Below are 20,968 nucleotides of genomic sequence, written 5' to 3' on the forward strand. Positions count from 1 at the left end.
GTAAACTTTTGGGACATTTTTGTTTTTTGTTTGAACAGTGCCAAGCATGATGGAGTCCTTATCCATGAAGCAGGACTCCTCGGATACACAATAATACAAACGTCATACTAATAAACTCAAGAAAACTTGGGCCATGACGCATTCAAATTAAAGTGCGACAGAAAACCAGCTATAAAGCTTGTACATTTTCAAGCACTAACTTTGTAGCAGTTGGCTCTTTTTAAAGCTAGACGGACATTTTTATGGTGTGATAATTACTTTGCATTTGTGGCTGGTCTAGATTTAAAGTGCGATTAACCAGTTAATTGTGTACTATATGTAATATGTGGCAGGACCCTCAATTATAATCATTACATTTATATTTTTTTTAAGTTTAGGATATAAAAATACAATTAAGATACTCAACCAGTACGTTCTGAATAGGAGTGACACCAGGGAATAATCAGATTTATGCGGTGCCTGTTTTTCAGGATCACCTTAAACTTGACTTTGAAAACATTTCACATTCTTTATTTCCTCATGGTATCGTATTATGTAGCAGCATTTTCTCTGGATTTATTTGGTGCTTTTGTATTAATGTTTAAAAAAAAGGGAATTATCCAAATCAAAGAAAATAGCTACCTTCCAAAAAAAGGACCCATCAGTTAGTTAAACCAAAATTAAATAAAGTTTCTTCAATTTAAATTACCTGGCTATCAAGTAATCCACTTTCAATTTTAGCACCTTCTGTAGAATACTGGAGTCCCGGATGAGATAGCGGAGGGCTCGCAACCCTGCTGCTCGCACCTCTTTTGCTTCATTTAGTAAAGCTAGCCGCAAACTATGGTGAAGAAAGGAAAGGAAAAATTAAATTATAGCAACTAGTGGAGTTTGCCATCTGAACAACAAGTCCTATGTACTTGCATAAAAATGAGTAAAAATTTAAAATTGAGAGAAATTTACCTTACCTTATTTGCTCCTTTGGAGATCTATGCCCACCTATCTACTAGAGTAAACTCTCCCTTGTCAGCATATGCTGTGAATATACTGAGTGTTTTTGGGGTTTTTTTCCCTTGTTTCTCTTCAGTATAGATAAGCCTAGACTTAAGCTGAATTTTTAAAAATTAGTTCATATACTATTTTAAAGTGAACTATTTAAAAAAAGGCGAGTGATACTCTAAGAACAACCAGGGAGGGGGCCAAGGGGGAGCAAAATATTTTTTTTTAGTAGGAAGAGGGGGCCTGCACATTATTTTTACTCTGGTAGCTGAATGGATGGCAGATTCTGAACAGTTAGGCTGCTTATAGATGTAACAAAAAAGTGGCCCTTTATTTTAAACTCCATGTGCCACCGTGCTGAGCCTGGAAGAAGTATCACAGTTTGACCCAGCTTGCTCAATGTATGTATAGATTAGGTGCTTCAGCACAGCTTTTTGGCACTTATCTAATAGCTGATTGAATCAGCTATTAAATAAAAGTGCCAAAAGCTCCACTGAAGCACTCAATCTCTACAGACGCTGCGGACTAACGCATTACTACTTCTGGTACAGCATGGTCTTTTCACGTCTGTTAGTACCCTTAGGAGAAGAATATCCTTTGATTTACTAAAATGTTCAAATAAAGGAGTAGTAAGCAAACTTGGTACTTGGTTTAAGTTCCATGCCAGCTTGGCTGGCCAAAACTTCCAGGTTCTTCTTATGTGTATTTAAAAAACAGGGAATGTTTAGGCTATGGACGATGCCCTGAAATTCTAGCACTGTCATTCATCTACAAGACAATTTATAGATGTGGAAGCCTGAAGAACGGACCCAAATGACTTGAGAACCCTTTTCAGTAATCTTTATTTCCATGTTTTGTGTGGTTCATAAAAGTGCTGAGTTCAGTAGCTGAAAAACAAAAACAAAAACAAAAAAAACCCAACTCTACAGCTTCTCAAGATTCAGCACGTCAGCAAATCTCAGACCATCTATTTTCCTCTGACATCAGAAGATATAGTCAAGGAGATAACAATGCACAAAGAAAACTTTTGATGTCTCGTTCTAATTCCTGGAATAGGATTCCCAGATATTGATCTAGTGGATGTTTCTCACTACATTATAAATTTTTGAGCTATATTTTATAATAGAAGACTAATTATAATTGATCAAGTGTTTTTAACTGACACAACAGGACAGAGTTTAGAAAAAAGCTCTTATGTTTGTTTCTTGAGAAACTAGTTCTAGAAGTCACAAAAAGAGGATGTCTGAATTTAACCTAAAGTAACACAAAGGAGCTAATTCAAGAAGTCACAGTAGCTAAGCCATTAAGAATGACATTATAATTAAGCTCAACTAGAGAAAGTGGAAGCAGGTACCAAAAAGTGACACTAACATGAACTTCAGAAAGTAAGACTTTAGTAAAAAATTAATGTTAACGGGAGTAAAATCCATAAAGACGACATGGCTTCCAGTATAATAAAATCTCAGACAAAAAGCAACACACAGGGAAAAGTAGTAAACCAATGCAGCAACATAGCAAAGTCTGAAAGCCTATTTGAAAAACAGAAAGTGGGCACTGCAAAGTCCATGAACAGGAATATGACTTAGTGTGGGCAATCACGAAGAGGGAAATTAGAATGGTGAAAACAAAATTGAAATTCGATATATTCAAGGTATAAAAAACAAGAGGTTGGAGAAAATATATTTAATCAGAAACAAGAAGTCTGAAAGTAGTCTGCTGGATTATCTGGCATAAGAAAACAATGAAAGAGTGAGAATATTGCTGCAAAACCAAAAGGTTTCTTTACATGAAGTCCTTCCGACCAAGAAAAATTGAGAGATATCTACTCTGAAATTGTTCTTCGTTGGCAGTAAAGATAAATAGACTCAAGCTATAAGCAGACTATGCCAAATGAATTAGATATGCTGTGCTGGGATGTGTCAGTGGGCTTCATTGGGCAAAACAGGCATTTCTCGTCTTCCTCCAGGGTTGGCCCCATGCTGCTCCTAGGGCTTCAGGGCCCTGATCTTGGGGAACAACAGTTTGGGCATGCCTCTGCAAAGGGGGAACCTTGGGTTTCCCTGCTTCCAGAGCACTCCCAAGGAATCCCAAAGAATCCCTTAATGGTGCTAGGTGCACCTCTGCAAGTGGCAAACCCAGGACTCCTGGTTTGCAGAGGCATGCTCAGCACTTCAGGGACTCAATCCCATGAGAACTCCCTTGTAGGGGAATCTACCCACAAATATGGGGATTTGCAGCAGAAAAAAAAGAGCATGGATGCCTGTTTGCTTTCATTTTGTGCCACCATAAAAACATATATGATGGCATAAAGGCAATGTCTGTTTGCAGCTTCAGCGATGGAAGTGACAAGAGTTGAAACAAATGAATACCTAATTTAAAAAGCTGTTTGTCACTAAGCCCATATGATGTATCCAATGATTCTGAAGGAACTGCCCTACGAAATACCTTAGCTCTCTCCAAAAATGTGCACTCAAATACAGCCACTATCTAAGAGAACTGGAGATTAGCATGCAATTATAAATTACAAAAGGAACCAGGGCATCAGTATAGGTATCAGTGATCAGCAGAAATTAACTTGCTAGCATGCATGACATGCGATACTGAGCGTTACAAAGAATATTATGATCACTTTGATATACATCAAGAGTCAGGTTTTATCTGGAATACCATGTACAGTATGATAGAGTACATTATACCCCATCTCAATAAGATATTGTCAAACTAGAAGGGAGTTTAGAAAAACAGCAACAAGACTAATCAGGATTCTGGATGTGAAGACCTGGAGTAAGCAAATTATCTTACATCTGCCAACTATAAAGGTTTTACATCTTCCTCTAAATCATCTGCTACCAGAAACAAACAGGCAAGATACTGAACTTGACAGATTTGTGAACTGATTCAGAGGAACTATCCTTATGAAAATCCTGATTTTTTATCTCTTGGCAATGGGGGGAAAAAAGGTCATTCCACTCACAAAATAATGAAATATTGCAGGTCACACAAAAAAGTGCATTAAACAGAAAAGTATTTAATAGAAGTGGTTAAAGAACACAGTTCCATCAGGGAAAATCCTGGTACCCTTCACAAAAAAAGTTGAAATATGGTCTGTTTACCAAATACAGTCAATTACATAACATTTCTGTAAGAACTCAAACAAAATTCCCTCAAAGTTAAGGCAATTTATGCCCAAATTATTGGCTTTATTGCATCCTTCTCTTAAAGTCAGAGAGGTTTTGTCTAAATTGAATGAAAGCACAATTAGACTGAACAGTTACTGTTTCTGTTGCCCATGATAAAACCAAGGACAATCTATCCATGCCTGTGCAGAAGACTAGGGGGTTAATAAAAGCAAAGCTTTATTATTATTATTTTAGTTCCAGGAAATGATGATAATGCTGTGGCAAATTCCCCTTGAAAGTTTACACAGGTTCGGCTTATTAGCAGGAGAGAATAATACTACAAAAGTCTCTTTACCAAGTATATTGAACTATTGTAGAAGTTTAGGAATTAAATCCTGGTCCTACTGAAGACGCAGCAAATTTGCAATTAACTTTAATGGGGCCAAGATTTCACTTCATATGCTTTTTGCAAGCTTTGAGAGAGCTTTCAAAATATTATTTTACTTTGCATTCATGCGCAATTCAGTATGAAACTGCATTTTACTAGAAATCCTGTTCATTTCTCATTTCCATTCACATATAAATTACAACTTTCCTATTTCCTTAATTAAATTGTACTTGTGTTTAAACATTAAAAAAGATTTTAAAAAATATACCTGGTATTTAAATTTACAAATTATATGCAATTTTAAAATTACATATTTAATATTTAAACAAGAAAGATACATCCTTTATATTACTTTAATTAAAAAACTAATACAATTGGTGTTTTATCTCAAATAGAGCTATTTTAAAAGGTTCAAATATTATTTCATAACTTTGAGCTACTTACCATATTATGATGCTGTCGTAGGTAAAGCCTAATTTTTCTTCAGCGTGCCCAGTATTACAAAGAAGCTGTAAATAAAATAAATTTCTCATGTTTTAATTATGCTTTAAAAATGTATGTACTCTTTAAAAGTTTAAAACACTAACATTTTCAAAGCAATATAAAGGAGACAGTGCAGCTTTCATATTTTACAGGAAGATGTACTGATATCACAGACTGCTTTGAAAATCTCACTCATTTAACACTCTAGGCCCTCACTGTTTCCATGTAGCTTTACATTGTTTCCATAACAGCTTTGTAAATATCTTGCTTTCAGACAACTGCTATTCTCCTTAAGTCAGGCGTGTCAATAGTATGGTCCATCCACCAGCCAGATCCAGCCTACAGAGCCACTACCCAGTCTGTCAGCATAGCCTCCTGCGAACTTCAAACACTGATCACCACTTGATCTGCTCCAGCTACCATTTGGGCAACTGATCGAGATACCCAGACAGCTGAAAAGTATTGCTGTCAATCCATTTTGATATAAAAATCTATATTCAGAGGGCTCTTGTATCAACAGCTTCTTGTTATTAAGCTTCATGCTTTACAGATAGCATTACAGGCATTTCAAACAAAATTCACGGACAACCACTAAATTTTGGGTGCTCAATGTGAGACATCTTTGCTTGGTTTTAGAGAGGCTGAACACTCCCCAGTTCTGTGAAACCAATAGCAATTCAGGCCTAGTTGAGTGCATGAAGAAGGGCTATATTTAGTTGGGACTTTTCTAAAAATTTTTGCTCTCTTGCCAGCATGAAATTGTCTAGAAGTAGATGGACAGGTGCTGAGAAACACATCTAGATAGTGCCAAACATGATTTATTGAGCAAGGATATCATCCTTTTTTCACAAGTGCTGGGTACTTTGGCTCTCTTTTAGGAAGGCACTGAAATGAATAACAGACTCTTTCTTCATCACTCCCAACCAACCCAAAAGCTCAGGTTCAAATGGCCAGTCTGGCTCCATAGAGCCTCTGCCAGCCCAGGACCTGCACTTCTGCAGCCCTGCCCTGGGCCCCATGACCCCACCCAGCCATTGCTGTGCTCATGCCAACCTGCCCACTTGCTGCCACCACTATTTCCCCACTTTCCCACACTCCCCACTCCTCCAGCCGCTCCCACACCACATGGCTCCCAGCTGCATCCTGCCCGCCCCTCGCCCCGGAGCACACGTATAAATGCCTAAAGGTAGTACAAAGCATAACTGTCTAGATCAACGGTGCCCAACCTATGGCCTGTTGCCCCAGGTACAACTTGTGGAATCATGACATCTGGCCCACAGGGCTTCCCACAGGGCTGAAAATTTGGCAGTGGGGGAATAGTAGCAGTGTTAATTACTATGACTCTAGGCAACTACCATGGTGGTTAACAATGCCAGCTCTCCCCTTCCATCCAACTTGCAGTTCTGAGGGAGCCTTCATGCACTGGATGGTGAAGCCCGTGTACTGGGGCAGGTTGGGGCAGACCTGGCACACAGGGGTGGGTCGTTAAGCCAGAGTGCACACATATACTGACCCCAAGCTGAATCTTGCTTGTGGACCAACCCCCAGCCACTCATCCAGGCAAAGGGGCCAGATAGATTAAGCACTAAGCTGTTCAAAAAGGCTGGTTTTTAATTCAGTTTGGGATTCAGCCATTTTGGAAAACAGCGATTCATTCTGATGTTTCAGATCACTGTCCTGTTTCGTTTCAGCTGAATCCATTTCTGAATCTCCTCTGAATGCGTTTCAAATGGGCTGCACGGAAAGCTTTGCATAGCCCTAGCCAGCTGGGCAAGGCTGGAGGCTGCAGGGCCCCAGCACGGAGTAGGATAGGGCTGCGGGTGGCTCATCCAGGGGAGAACCATTGCCCTCCATGCAGGCGAGGAGACCCACACGTGGATCTCTGCTCCCTGCAAAGTCAGGTCACACAGCTCCCGGTTTGATTCCCCAGCTCTTCCTGGAGGGTGCAGGCCACTGCTGCAGGCTAGGGCCAGTGGCAGCACCGCAGTCTTCTTGGCGCTTGACACAGACCGTGACAAACAGCTGCTGCTGGCCCCGGTCCACTGAAACCCTGCACACAAATCAGGGACCTGTGCCCCCCCAGGAACAGCTGGGGGAATGATCAGAGAGCTGGGGAACTGAACTGGGAACTAGATGTCAGTATCAGAGCAATCTTTCCCCCCATTCTTTCTCCTTCCTCTTCTTAGTTTTTGCTTCCCTCAAAGCCTGGCTCCAAAACTCCAAAACATATTGGAGCCTTCCAATTCATTTCAGAGCCTTCCGCTTAGATTTGGATTCAGTATTTCAGGTGCTGAAATGGCCCAAAACACCTCCAAAACAAAAGGGCTGCCAAAATTTTGCACAGCTCTATTAACCACCCCAGTCTAAATCCTTGAGGAATGTTCTTAAGAAAAATTTTTGTAATTGTGATCCATTTCAGGGTCATGGTAGGGCTCTTAGTTCTTTCAGATATCAAGGCCATTCATTTTTTAAAAATACAAACTGTAGCTAACTTGATCAAACTGCATTTTATTCACTATTTTTCCCCCCATCCTAATACACTGAACTTCAGCCAAGTTCAAAGAATGGGACAAATTAAGACGAACTTGGTCTGAAACGGTTACAGATAATATTTCTAATAATTTCTAATTGGATTTTATGGAAATCTGCATATGTTCTTGCATCGTGTCTACCCATATTTAAAAGAAAATTTCAATTTGTATGAAATATGAAAAGGATAAAGAACCTAATTAATTTGTCTGAATTTTGTACGTTACAGTGATGGAATCACTATGCATTACTGGTATCAACTAGTTATGACAGTATGTCACATCCCAGTATTAACCTAATTTTTTGTGACACCAATAATGTTGGACTGCTTAAGGCCACTGCTGCTGCTTTAGCATTTCTATTGACATCTTATGAACTGTGAAAATCGGTTGGTAGGGTGTAAGCAAAACAGTGAGAGAAAACAGTTGGTAAAAATTGCTTACTGTTTAATTCCAGGAAAGTATATCACTATGAAAGTAAAGCAAATATTGATCAAATATTGATGAAGTTCATCATTTTACAATTTTTAAAAGCTTATAATGAGAACACCAAGCTTTTATAGAGCAGCTGTCTTCAGAATCCTCAGCAAGAATTTGTTGTTTGAAAAATTTAGTGATAGTTTTGAAGTGCAAAAAGCCTATCCTTTCCAGGAGAAAAAGGTTTTGTCAACAAGACAGGTAAAAGTTATGTGCATGTAAACAAGGATTTATGGTACAGTAAATTCAGAACAAATTGCAATATGGCAGCATCTGAAACTAAGTGTGATTCTCTCAGACTGCAAAGCAAACACAAAAAAGCTTTAGCTTACCCCAGCACCACTGTATTACCTGGGGGTGCATGCGATGCACACCTTGTTTTAGGAAGGCAAAATAAAGAGGTTTCCCCACCCCCGTCGAGTATTTTCTGCCACAGCACAGGCTCACCATGACTGAATGCTCCCAAGCACGAGTCACTCACCCTCTCCATCCAGCTCCAAAACTCAAGCTTTAATCTTGTCACAGGCAATATTGAACTAACAGCAGCTGTGAGAAGGTTAAACTTCAAGGGTTGGACCTGAAAATATTGGATGAATGACACTGAGAACCAGCCTCCACCCCTCCTGCATGGGCCCAACGAGGCAGCACACCCTTAACCTTCATTTTGGTGCGGAAATCAGCTTCTTCACTTAAATACACACCCCAATTTGCGATGTTTAATCTTTGGGAAAAAGGTGTGTGTAGTATGTGAATCAATATGGTATATATGAGAATTATATGTACATACGGAACAAACATTACTCTGCAATGCATTTTAAAAATAGAATTAGCTATAAATGACAAAACAGCAATTTTCTTTGTAAATGATTGTTCGTGTCAGTGCTGGTGAATCATAAAAAGAAGGCACTTAAGCTACATTAGATATTTGCAAGATTCTCCTATATAGAATGTTTTAATGCTCCTTTCAGTCCAGTCTGAACTAAACACTCTCAGGGGAATATTCAGATCTAATTCTTCACAAATAAGTCATGATGTAAGATGGAGACTTAATTTAATTCTGACTTCTGGAAGGAAATATACTAGTTCAATGTAATTACAAATATTGTTCCATAATTCTGTTTCTATCTTAATAGTTTTAATTTGAATAGGAGAATGAGAATCAAACTATAAAGGCAGAATTTACCCTGTATAGTAATTATAACTGGTGGGCACATACCTTGTAATACATTTTCTTTCTTTCTTCCTTTCAGGTAGAAATTATTTTTTTATTTTTTTTAAAAACTGGTCAAAAATAAAAATCATTTGGTTGTAATTGCTCTACTTTGCCAAAAAAAGAAAGATTCAGGTACATCCCAGAACTGCCAAACCCCACTACTGCTTTGTGGGCTTCCTTTGTTTTAACTATATTCAATAGCGTAAGCACCAATAGGAAGATCCAAGAATACCCTTTTTAAAGGGCATCTTCACATACAACAAAACAGGTACACCGTACTGATCCAACTCCCAGTATATCCTAAAAGCTTCCTCTGAGCTCTTCACTGATCATGAGGTATTCTTGCTTCCAGTGCAAGGATTCCAGAAAGCTTTAAATAAATATATTTAAATACCTAATACTGCTTTTGTGTGCAAGCCACCATCATGAACTCATCTGTCTGCACTGTCATTAGATATGATACATTTGCTTGCATGCTACAGAATCAATTTAACCTTGCCGCCTGTACTTGTTTTTTGTCGCTCACTTCTCTTTCCTGTAGTCAGCTTCATGAATATCGTATTTTTATTCCCCACTTCCTCCTACATACTTCCACCTTTACCTTAGCTGTTTTATTCCCACAAAACACAAATAATTTCATTATGAAGAATAAAAATGACATGTGCGGGAGGCAGGGAGGAAGATATTGAAAAGTAAAACAATATTAGCTTATAAGCAAGCAAAATGTATTTTAAAAAGACCATGAAAATACATATGAAACAGGCGTAAGAAATTCCATAATATCAAGTTAATTTAACTTCTGTGTCTCAGTGTGAATGTGAACACACTGTTCTAACTGAGCATCTTTGGAATAAAAGGCTTGCTATGCCAGAGCTGAGTCTGGAGCTATTTCAGGAAAACTACCTATGTTGGAGGTTGGATGCAAGGAGAGAGAAACTGGTTCATGCAGGAGAGAATGGAACTGGGAAAAAAAGTGAGTTTTCTATAGCAGGAGTAAACAGGAAATTCAGTGTTTAACACTCTATAGGCCTGTATTTATTGATCATCTACTCCAATTTAACATCTATTATACAATGTCTTTGGATAGTCTATCCCAGTGCTCAACCATTCTTATACTGAGAAAATTCTTCATAATTTCCAACCTAAATTTCCCTTGCAGCAATTTAAGACTATTTAAGACGATTTATCCCTTGTCCTGTCCCCTATAGCCACAGAGAACATCCCATTAGCACACTTCAGCTATCTGAAGACTTATCAAATCCTCCCTCAGTATGTTCTTCTCCAGTACAAATACTCTCAACTCAAGAACTCGCTCAGTCCTATGCATCTATGCAATGCTACAAGAAAATAGTGATGACTGATCCGATTCCTTTAGTGGTTCCATGGATCAAGTTGTTCAATATTTGATCTTGCTGGCCCACAACATAATGCAAGTACCCACACATGGTAAACCAGTAAGATGAGTGGAAAAGTCTTTTGTTCCTTAAAGCAGCACATTCTGTGGACAACTCTCGGAGGGCTTCATTTTCATGTTAAGTACTTTTTACTAGGACCAGCCTTACATTTTCCCAAAGTTTATGACAAGTCTAGAAACTTTGTTTTTCACACATCAGTAGGGCAGCAGAAGCTAGGGTCCATGGAATAAATGGCAATCCAACTGGAATCTCTCATCATGTGGCTAATGTTTTTTGTCCCAGCTGCTAAACTGTGTAAATATCTACTTTCTAATTTAATTTCTATAAGATGAGCATACAAGCAGTTGAAAAACCACACAAGTAGTTAATAATCCACTGAAGGCACATCAAGTCAAGTGCTGTCTTCAGCCTGACCCTAATCAATACTTTTGTTAACAACTTGGATGATAGTATAGTATATACATAAAAGTTTGTAGCTGGCACAAAGGTGAGAGCTACTGCAAGCACATTGGATGACAGGACTAGAAGTCAAAATAATCTCAATTATTTGGAGAAATGGTCTGAAATACACAACATGAAATTCAATAAAGTGAAAAACACATTTAGAAAGGCAAAAAATCATGTGCAGATGTAAAATGGAGAATATTTGTATATACAGCAGCAGTGCAGAAAATCTGGGGATTATAGCTGGCCACAAGCTAAATGAGTAAAAAACAAAACAAAACACAAAACCATGATACTGTGGCAAAAAGATACTCCCAGAAATGCAGTTAATAGTAGTGCTGTATGCAGCTTGCATACAATTTCACTCTGTATGATAGTGGTGAGGCCTGTACAATTGTGAGTATCAGACTGTAAGACAGACATGGACAAATTAAAGTCTGGCAGAAGGGTGTCAAAAAATATGACCTGTGCAAAAAAACCCTCAAAGAATCAGGTTTGTTTTGTACAGAAAAAGAAAAGATTACAGAATGCTATCATATATGATGATATTTTTCCACTATGTGAAAAGCTGCTATAAAGAAGACAAACCCAAATTATCTCTCTCTGAAAAGTACATAAAGTGGTATATACATATCTACATTTAGGGATATGAAGGGCCAGAAGTCAGGGTACTGCCCATCTCATAAAGCAAGCTTCTTCTAGCTTGCTCTCTTGGTTTCTGCATCTTCCCCCTCTTGGCTGTCTGGCTGCCACGCTTCAACAAATGCAATAAAGGTCCTAATGATTAGGATACTTGGCTGAGAAGTACATGGTTTGGGTACAAACTCTGTTGGGACAAGGAAGGCCTGGGTGTCTCGCTCTTTGAGCAAGTCTCCCAACCATGGCCTACTGGACTAAAAAATAGGAAGGCTTTCCTGTGCTGTCAGATAGCCACTCTCCTGTTCTTTTCTTAGACCAAAGTCCTTGGAACTGAGAGTTATGAACCTTTCCAGGACTAAATAGGATGGCCATGGGCACAAGCATCTGTAACAGGTCAGAATAAATCTAGTCATACAGGTGGAAATAAGATCTAAAATCTGCAGCAGTGGCAAAGTGCTTCTCATATGTCTACACATAGATGCATAAGTAGCACTTAGATGTCTTTCATCAATATGTCTGGACCAAAGCATTCAACTATTCTCCATATCCAAATACTAACCAGACTAATTTGGAACAGGCAAGATTTAGGTTGGGTATTAAGAAAACCTTTTAACCATAAAAGGAGAGTTAAGTACTAGAACAAGCTATCTGTGGAAGTTGTGGAATTCTTGCTGCTGGATGTTTCTAAGGACAGACCATCCCTGACAAATGTGTCAAACTTGCATACGTGACCGTACCTCAGACGTTGCGGGGGGGAGAGGAAAGAGACTAAAGGACCCTGGGATCTTTCATTCCAACATTTTTACTATTTTTAAACTACATTTTCACAAACAAATTGCTGTAATTAGAGAACATATCATGAAAATGAGTAGGTGGGACAGTATTTCTTCTCTTTCATTCAGAAGAATGAATAATGGTTTAGAAAGCTGAAACATTTGTCACGTGAAAATATCTGATACACAGAAGTTAGCTATGTTCTTACTGAATGCAACAGTTGCCATTTATTTTGGAACTTAGTGAACTAATAAATAAAAAGGCACTTAAGAAGATTTAAAGCTTAAAACAAATCTCCAGTCTTATCCACCAAATTCTTCTCGTTTCACTCTCAGATGTTTTAAGCAAATCAAAACTATCTGTACAGATTCTTAAACTCCTGTTAAGATCAGATACACTTACCGGTGCTTTTAATTTCCATATCTAATAATCAATTTGCATTTCAATTTTATTTTAAATCTGGAAAATCAAGCAAAATAGGAATGCTCAACTGTCCTGTATCTTCCATAATATGGCTTAAGTACTGTTTTAATTTACTAAATGGAATATTGGCTATATATACTATATAGAATCCTAAAATTAAACTAATTCTCCTTTGTATATTTGATGTCATGAACATCTACTTACCTGTTAGAATTTGTTCTTATTTGCTGGTCATAATTCAACTTTGAAATGCATACTTTTTTTTATAAAGCTGCAAAAAAGAACAAAATCCTGGGAAGGGGCGGGGGGAGAGAGGGACTTAACATTAGTATAAAATGCTACTCTAGGCCAGAGCCTTTTTTCAAATGTCTCAGGGAAGATTTCTCATGTTTACTGTCAGTTCAGTATTGTTTCATGCTACTGAGATGAGTCATAGTAATTTGTGTACCATATCAACACATCTTAGAAACAGTAGCTCAAAATAACAACCACAGGAGGTCAATACCATATACAAATTGAGTGTGGTCTATTAAAGTACACTGAACAGAATATTCACAGTAACAGATGACACCACAGACTAATACAAAATCAACTGTAATACAAAATGTAAGGTAAGTTTTGTTCAAAACAGCACAGACAACATTTGTATTAATTATAAAAGAAAGTGCCTAGCAAGCTTTGTGGAGTCTTTCCACGTTTTTCTATTCCCACTTGTGCAACTATGTGTGCCTATGTATCTCAAGATCATTATTATGGAAAAAACCACATTAAAAGACAAAGGTCTTGCAACAAGCCCTAAAAGTAGCCACAGTCCCTGGATTTAGACTAGTTTGCTTAGAAGTCTTCTTCCACAGCTGAGTCCCTTTGACAGAATGCTTTATTATTTGTCCTCAAATAATTCAGCACAGGCTTTCAACTTTGTCTGAAGGTAGTGCAACAGTCTTGGTGGATAACACACTCAGTCAAGAACTCATCCAAGTCCTAACAACTGAGGACTCTGATCAGCATCAAGACCTCAAAATGGGAAAGGGACAGACTAGAAGCTAAAACAAGGACCAGAATGCAAAGGGATGCTATACTTATTTACCTAAATCCAAGATGATTTTGAATACAAGATGAACCCCAAAAATTAGATTCTATACGTGGAAAATTCTAAACGTGTTATCATTTTCCATGTATAGAATCTAATTAGCGTAATGTAATCATAAATGCCCGCCCCCCCCCAACTGCTGTGACAGGGAAAGCAGCAGCCAGGGGTGGAGGGCTAGACCCCCAACCTTTGCCCCTGCCATCCCTGCTCCTTACCCCCAGTGCCTGTTCCTGTCTCCCACAATGCTTGCCACCTCATACACCTACTATGATCCCCCTTTCTGCCCCTCCATGCCTGTATGTATCCCCAACTGCCTGTCCCTTTCACCTCATGTCTGTGCCTGCCCCCGCCCCCACTCCCTGCCCTCCCCTGCAGCTGGCATCCCTACCACTTGCCCTCTTCCTCCTGCCCCAATGCCCATGCTTTCCCCCTACTCCCCCCTCCTCACCACCTACCTTATGCTGCAGCTGTGCTCCAGCTTAGGGCTGTCAGCTCAGCCCAGGCAGGGAGAACCAGCAGCAGCTCTCAGCTGGGGTGGGTTAGGGCTGAAGGGACCAGAGCCAGAACAGAAGGTAAGGGAGGGGCAAGTGGAGGGGGTAGTTGGATAGGGGCGGTGGCTGCATTGTCTGCCCCACATCATGTGGTCTCTCCCTCCTGCAAGCCCCCACTGCCCTGCCAAACAAGCCATCCTGGTGAGGACTGAAGCCAGAGCTGAGCCGTTGCCTGTCACTGGCCAGTACTCATATAAACCAAGGCTCTCCCTGCCACACCGCCCCAAGGTGGGAGGAGAAACACTCATTCTGGATTCAAGTAAATACAATATTTCAAGGTATCCCACCATGCTGAGCTGGTAAGCATCTATCTATGGGCTGTCTGAACTCAAGACCCTGGCTGACTTCCTTTCATGTTCTACCCTTACAGTGAATTTCAACAATCCAGTTGGGATGTGACAAATCCCTGGTTGCATTTTCATAAATCAAAGAGGAGAAACGTTCTAGCAGACTGGAAGCTAACACTGATGTTAACTGACTGATTTATTAACCACAGTGTAAAGAAGAGCTCTGAGGCTATACCACTTTATCGTGTCCAGGTACTGCTATCAGGATATTGTTAGCAGTAGTATATACATCTCTCCTCCTTTCCAAGCACCCTTTGCTTTAAAAATTACAGATGTTAAAAGGGGAGGTTAGGACAGGCAAAGGAAACCTGGAATTGCACCAGAAAAAACCCACAACTTTCCCATACCTTGATAAACTGCCTTTCAGTACAAAACTGCAGTCAGTTGCCTTCGTTTCAGGCTAAGTACAGATATTCAAAAAACCCGAGGCAGAATTGATGCAATCTATGCAGGTTTCTCTAAGCTGCATAGATCGGATTAGGAGCAAGCAGAACCCATGTTTGCCCTTCAGTGGGTGAGGGCACACTGAAGCCTACGCTGGCCGAAGGTGAGGGGCACTCCCGCATGCCTCCCAGTATGCTGGAGATTGCCAAGGGCAACTGAGTGTAGTCAAACGGCTGTGTCATCCCTGAACGGCTGTTGGGCAGACACTTCTCCCCTCTGCCCCATCATCTATCAGGCAGCAGTCAGCTGCACGCAGCCACCAAAATGAGGCATGGCATGCTTGCCCCTTCTGGGGGCAGCATAGTGGTGACTGGGCTATGTCCAGGCAGGACAGAGGCAGGGAGTGAGGTGGGGGGAAGCCGGAGGTGCGGAGCTCATGAGATGCTGTGGGGAGGCAGTGCCGGTATACCCTTCGTTGCCAGCATGGGTCGGTGGGGGCCTCTCCCCGTCCCAGTTCCATCCAAGCCCCAGGACTGTGTGCTGAAGCAGCTCCAGAAAGGGCTTGCTGCAAAGGCATGGCTGTTGTTCACCCACCCGTCCCCATCAGAAAAGAAGGCTGCATGGAAAGTGGCTTGAGCCTCAACATTGGTGCTGGCTCCAGGGGATGGCAGAAAGGAATCCTGTGAGCCCTTCCTGGAGCTGCTCCAGCACCATCCCAGGACTTGGACAGACACTCTGTGCCCTGTCAACATGGGCCGGGAATGCTGGGTGTGCTGCTGACACCACCCAGCAGCTTTCAAGCTCTGCACCCCTCCTCTGTCCTACCTGTGGCTGACAGCTAGACAGCTCAGGGTCAGGGCTGCCTAGGCACTTGGCTGGAGCGGAAGAGCTGTGGCTCCTTGTGAGGTGAGGTAGCGGGGAACCCACAATGGCCCCTAGGGTGCCAGTGGACAGTGACCTCCTTATATTCAGCAGACCTGGTAGAATCATAGAAAATTGGGGTTGGAAGGGACCTCAGAAGGTCATCTAGACAACTCCCTGCTCAAAACAGGGCCATCCTCAACTAGATCATCCCAGCAAAAGCTTTGTCTAGCCCAGTCTTAAAAACCTCCAAGGATGAAGAGTCCACAACCTCTCTGGGTAACTTGTTCCACTATTTTACTACTCTTCTAGTGAGAAAATTCTTCCTAATATCTAACCTAAACTTCCCATGCTGTAACTTGAGACCACTGCTTCATGTTCTGTCATATGTCACCACTGAGAACTATCTAGCTCCATCCTCTTTCGAAACCTTCAGATAGGTTAAGTCTGCTATTAAATCCCCTCTGAGTCGTCTCTTCTTTAGACTAAATAAGCCCAGTTCCCTCAGCCTCTTCTCTTAAGTCATATCTGCTAGCCCCCTCAACATTTTCATTGCCTACCACTGGACTCTCTCCAATTTGCTGCATCCTTTCTATAGTGGGGGTCCAAAACTTAACACAATACTCCAGATGCCACCTCACCAGGGCTGAAAAGAAGGGAAGAATCACTTGCCTTGATCTGCTAGCAGTACTCTTACCAGTGCAACCCAGTATGCCGTTAGCCTTCTTGGCAACAAGGGCACACTGTTGGCTCTTATTCAGCTTGCTGTCCACTGTAACCCCCAGGTTCTTTTCTGCTGAGCTGCTGCCCAGCCAGTCAGCCCCCAGCCTCTACTGGTGCATGGGATTGTTCCATCCTAAGTAGAGGACTTTGCACTTGCCCTTGTTAAACCTCATAAGATTTCTTTTGGTCCAAACCTCCAATTTGTCTAGGTAATTCTGAATCCAAACCCTACCCTCCACCATATCTACTATTCTCTCCAGTTTGATATAATCTGTGACCTTGCTGAGGGTGCACTCTGTGCCATCTTCCATGTCACTGATGAAAATAATTGAACAAAACTGGCTCCAGGACCAACCCCTGGGGGACTACATTAGATATCAGCTGCCAACTAGACACTGAGCCATTGATTATCACTCTCTGAGTCCAGTGCTCCAGCCGGTTTTCTATCCTCCCTACAAGCCATTCATCTACCCTGTACACCTCCTTAGCTTGCCTGTGAGAATGCTGTGGGAAACCGTATCAAAAGCCTTGCTAAAAATCAAGGTATTGACATTCAATTCATTGGTCTATCCTAGATAAAGCAAGTCTGATACTACACCAATCCAGGTCTACCTTAGACTGCTTTAAAAAAATGTCAGATCACAGTCTATGTGCCCTGAACTTCTGTTGTGTTATGGGTATAAACCTGTTTCCAACCACCTAAACCAGAAAAAGTGTCTGGCCACAGTGTCTTATTAACTCCACCCTATTTTCAAATACCTTCACTTTCATTTTCATCTTCTTCATCTTTCCAAAACAAGTCAACACCCGTCACCTTCAAAGACCAGAAAAATCTTGTGTTCTGATCTCTCTTCTATCTGTTCTGTAACTCCCTCCACTGAGAAGACTTCCTCCAGTTTGCCTTGTTGTTGCATTCAGTTCTAATCTTTGTGCCCTCCTCTTTTTTTTTAGTCCAGTGCTTGCAATGGTTTCCATCTACATCCTGACTTTTCCAGGCTCAATTGCCTCCTGTTAAATATGCTTCTGTGAAGTCCTAAAAAGATGGCCAATTTTTTATTCTAACATATCCAGCTTTGTATTACCATATTATACAGAATCTGCATCTCAACTAGATCACATTACCCTTGGTAGAAAAAGCAGACTATTTAATATATAAAATTTAAACAATAAGCCTTGTCCTCAAAATAATTAACAAACAGGTAAGAGACAAACAATATTATGTATATAATATGCCTTCTCCGATACAGAAAAAGGGTAGTGAGAAGCAAGAGTTGAAAAACTTATGAACAAGAATATTCAAATTATAGTTTTTAACTGTACGTTTTCAATATTGGGCAGTTGTTTTTAAAAAACAAAGGGTAAAGACCTAGTATGGTAGAACCTGCCCCCCCCAGCATTCTCTCTTTACTTGGCCAACATTAGTAAGACTAAATTAAATGTCCTTTATTTTAATTTCATGCAGAAATAAGACAAATCAATTTGGAAAAATTAAAATTTTATTTTTCCTGACAAAAAACTTACAAATGTCAAGATTCTTAGACATTTCAGAAGAGTTGAGGAACATTAGCTTCAGACTTATTTTTATTTAAAAAGGACTGAGTTTTGAATATAAATTAATATCTTTTTATTTTTATTTTTTAAAGATTCAGCTGCAGTCTATTATTTTAACAAGCTATACTAATTTTCACAAAAAGTCCTTTAAGATTCTGCTGCTCAGCGGTCAACTATATTCATTACTTTATCTAGTAAAGTGAGGTCAGAACACAGGCACATTTCTGTGACACTCACATGGTTAAGAGATCACATCACCAGCTCCCTCTGTCCTCACCTTAAAAGGAATTTTAACTTCTTCAACAAATAATGGCACTTCAGTCACCTCAGCAGGCACACTTAGGCAAACATATTTCTTTATAAGTAAAGTAATTTAGACAGTGTTATTCTTTTTGCATTACATACTCAGTTTTACCTGGTGTACCTTATTTGTAAGCATACATATATGTTCATATATTCTTGGCTCTCAGATTGCACGAGCATTTGCCTGCCTTCCCAATACTAAGTAAAAATGATCCCTGGAACTAATACAGTGAATAATTTTTCACTAGAGTAAAACTGCTCAGCTACCTAAGCAGACTCAAATGGGACCCCTCTACCCTCAATCCACTTATGTAGCTAAAGGAAGATAAGACAGAAACATGTTCAAGTTTGGGGCTTTTTTTAACCTCTTGCTTGTTAAAACTGAAACCTTTATGCTAAACTAGTTATTTAATTCCTTGGGCTTCCTACACATGAATCGTATTTGGGGAGAAAACAAGATGGCTTAAAAAGCCAGTATTTGCTCTACTTCTGCAGTAATCATTGATGGAAAATATCCGTTGGATGCCAAGTATTTATTTCAGAATGCATCTAAAATTGTAAAAAAAAAAAAAGTTCATAAAATATTACATAATTCTTATCCCATACTTGCCTACTGTGGAATCCCTTACCTCCTATTAAGGTTATGAGCGTATTTAAATAATGAAAAGCAAAAAATATTGTTTCATCCAATAAATTAAAAATGTGGTTACATTTCCTTTTAACTTACTCCAAGTAGAATAAAAAATGTCACTAGACATAACACAACATTATAAAACAGATAAACCTCAATTAAGTGTCTTGAATCTTAGGTCCATAATGCATTCCTGTTCAATACCAGCAGGAATGCCTCAAAAATCTTTTATACAAAATCTTAACTCTGACATCAAGGAGATTAAGAAACATGTTTGTAGAACACTCACCCCCCATCCTCAATTAAGAAATGAGGTCAGAATTACAACTGCAGTTTTTGAGAATTTAGGAGTCAGAGTCATAGAGAAGTAGGGCTGGAAGTGACCTCCAGGGGTTATCTACTTCAACCCCTTGCCTGAGGCAGGATCATCCTAAACAATCATCACCTAAATTTAGGGGATAAATTGTAATCTGCCTAATAAGCAGAGCTTGCATCTCCTTCCCCATCCTCACAATTTCCAAACTCTTTGGGAAGAGTGGAATCTACAAATATGGGGCGTCTGCACTAACTTGAAGTCACTAGAAAGAGAGGTATAAATCTATAGAAAGGAGCAAGTACAACTAGAGGATGTATATAAGAGAAGTGGTGGCAGTCTCACACTAGGAAAATGAAAGAGAGAGGACAGAAAAAAAAAAGTGACATTTGATGAGGAGCACAGCTAGTGGATAATGATTTTCTTGATGACTTTTATATGATTTCATCAATCAAAGTTTAGGATAAAAAGATCTTTTTTCTGTTTAATTTTAGAATTTCAAAAAATGTTTCCATGTCATCATGATAATTCAGAGTATGCAAGTGTTGTTTTGATCTGTAGTTACCAAGCTGGGTTAGCTACAGGACTCTGTTCTAAACCTTTAAACTGATAACTTTAATTTTTTTTTCTGTCAAGAGATAGAAAAAGCATTTTAGGAGATAAATCAGTGAAAATGTATTTATCCCCTAGACTGTACTTGCAGTAAATAATTATTAACACCACTAATAAAGACTTCTTAATGTTGACAAATTAAAGGACACAGGCAACTGACTGGTAGGAGGCACGGAGGGGAGGGGGCAGAGGGACATGTACCCCCCCTGAGATTGGTGCCAAGTTGGGGGCAACTCAGGATGAAGCAGTTTTTTTGCTGCGCAGGCCAGCGACGTGCTGGGGGAGGGAAGATGGGGGGCACTAAGCCACAGCACAAAATTATCGGAGTGGATATGGGGCTTTTAGCCTGCCCCCAGGCCCGCTCACAAATTATGCCCCCCCCCCCGGCCGACTCAGGAAGCACCAGTCACCCCTGAATATGGATCAGATAACTCATGTCTTAAATATGTGTATTACCATCTTCATTTGATCCAAGTCTAAATTTGCCTTCCGAATTTTGTTACATAAGGCTAGTCCAATGAAAACAAATTTACCCAATGCCTAACAACTCAGATTGTATCTGAAATTAGGTGCTTATCAGTGGCAAAGCTGTCCTTTTTTGGCAACTGAAACATGAAGGCTCACTCACCAGTTTGGTATTTGAAAAAACTGAATTTGTTTCAGTGATATTTTGAATGGAATTTCTTAGTCACTCATTCAAAAAAGACAGTGAGCAATTCCA

General features: G+C 39.9%; 1 protein-coding gene across 2 annotated transcripts in view; it reads right to left on the reverse strand.

Moving 5' to 3' along the window:
- The window catches only part of RICTOR (RPTOR independent companion of MTOR complex 2), a 159,403-nt gene that overhangs the window by 84,174 nt on the left and 54,261 nt on the right, over positions 1-20,968 (reverse strand). For both annotated transcript variants that reach the window (XM_090037977.1, XM_090037978.1), the window contains exons 4-5: positions 4,930-4,994; positions 689-820 (exon numbers count right to left, since the gene is read on the reverse strand). In XM_090037977.1, coding sequence (XP_089894103.1) covers positions 689-820; positions 4,930-4,994 — 197 coding nt within the window. The remainder of the gene's footprint in view (positions 1-688; positions 821-4,929; positions 4,995-20,968) is intronic.

Source organism: Crocodylus siamensis, chromosome 3 (genome assembly GCF_052110815.1).
Source record: "Crocodylus siamensis isolate JL-2025a chromosome 3, ASM5211081v1, whole genome shotgun sequence".
Taxonomy (NCBI): Eukaryota; Metazoa; Chordata; order Crocodylia; family Crocodylidae; genus Crocodylus; species Crocodylus siamensis.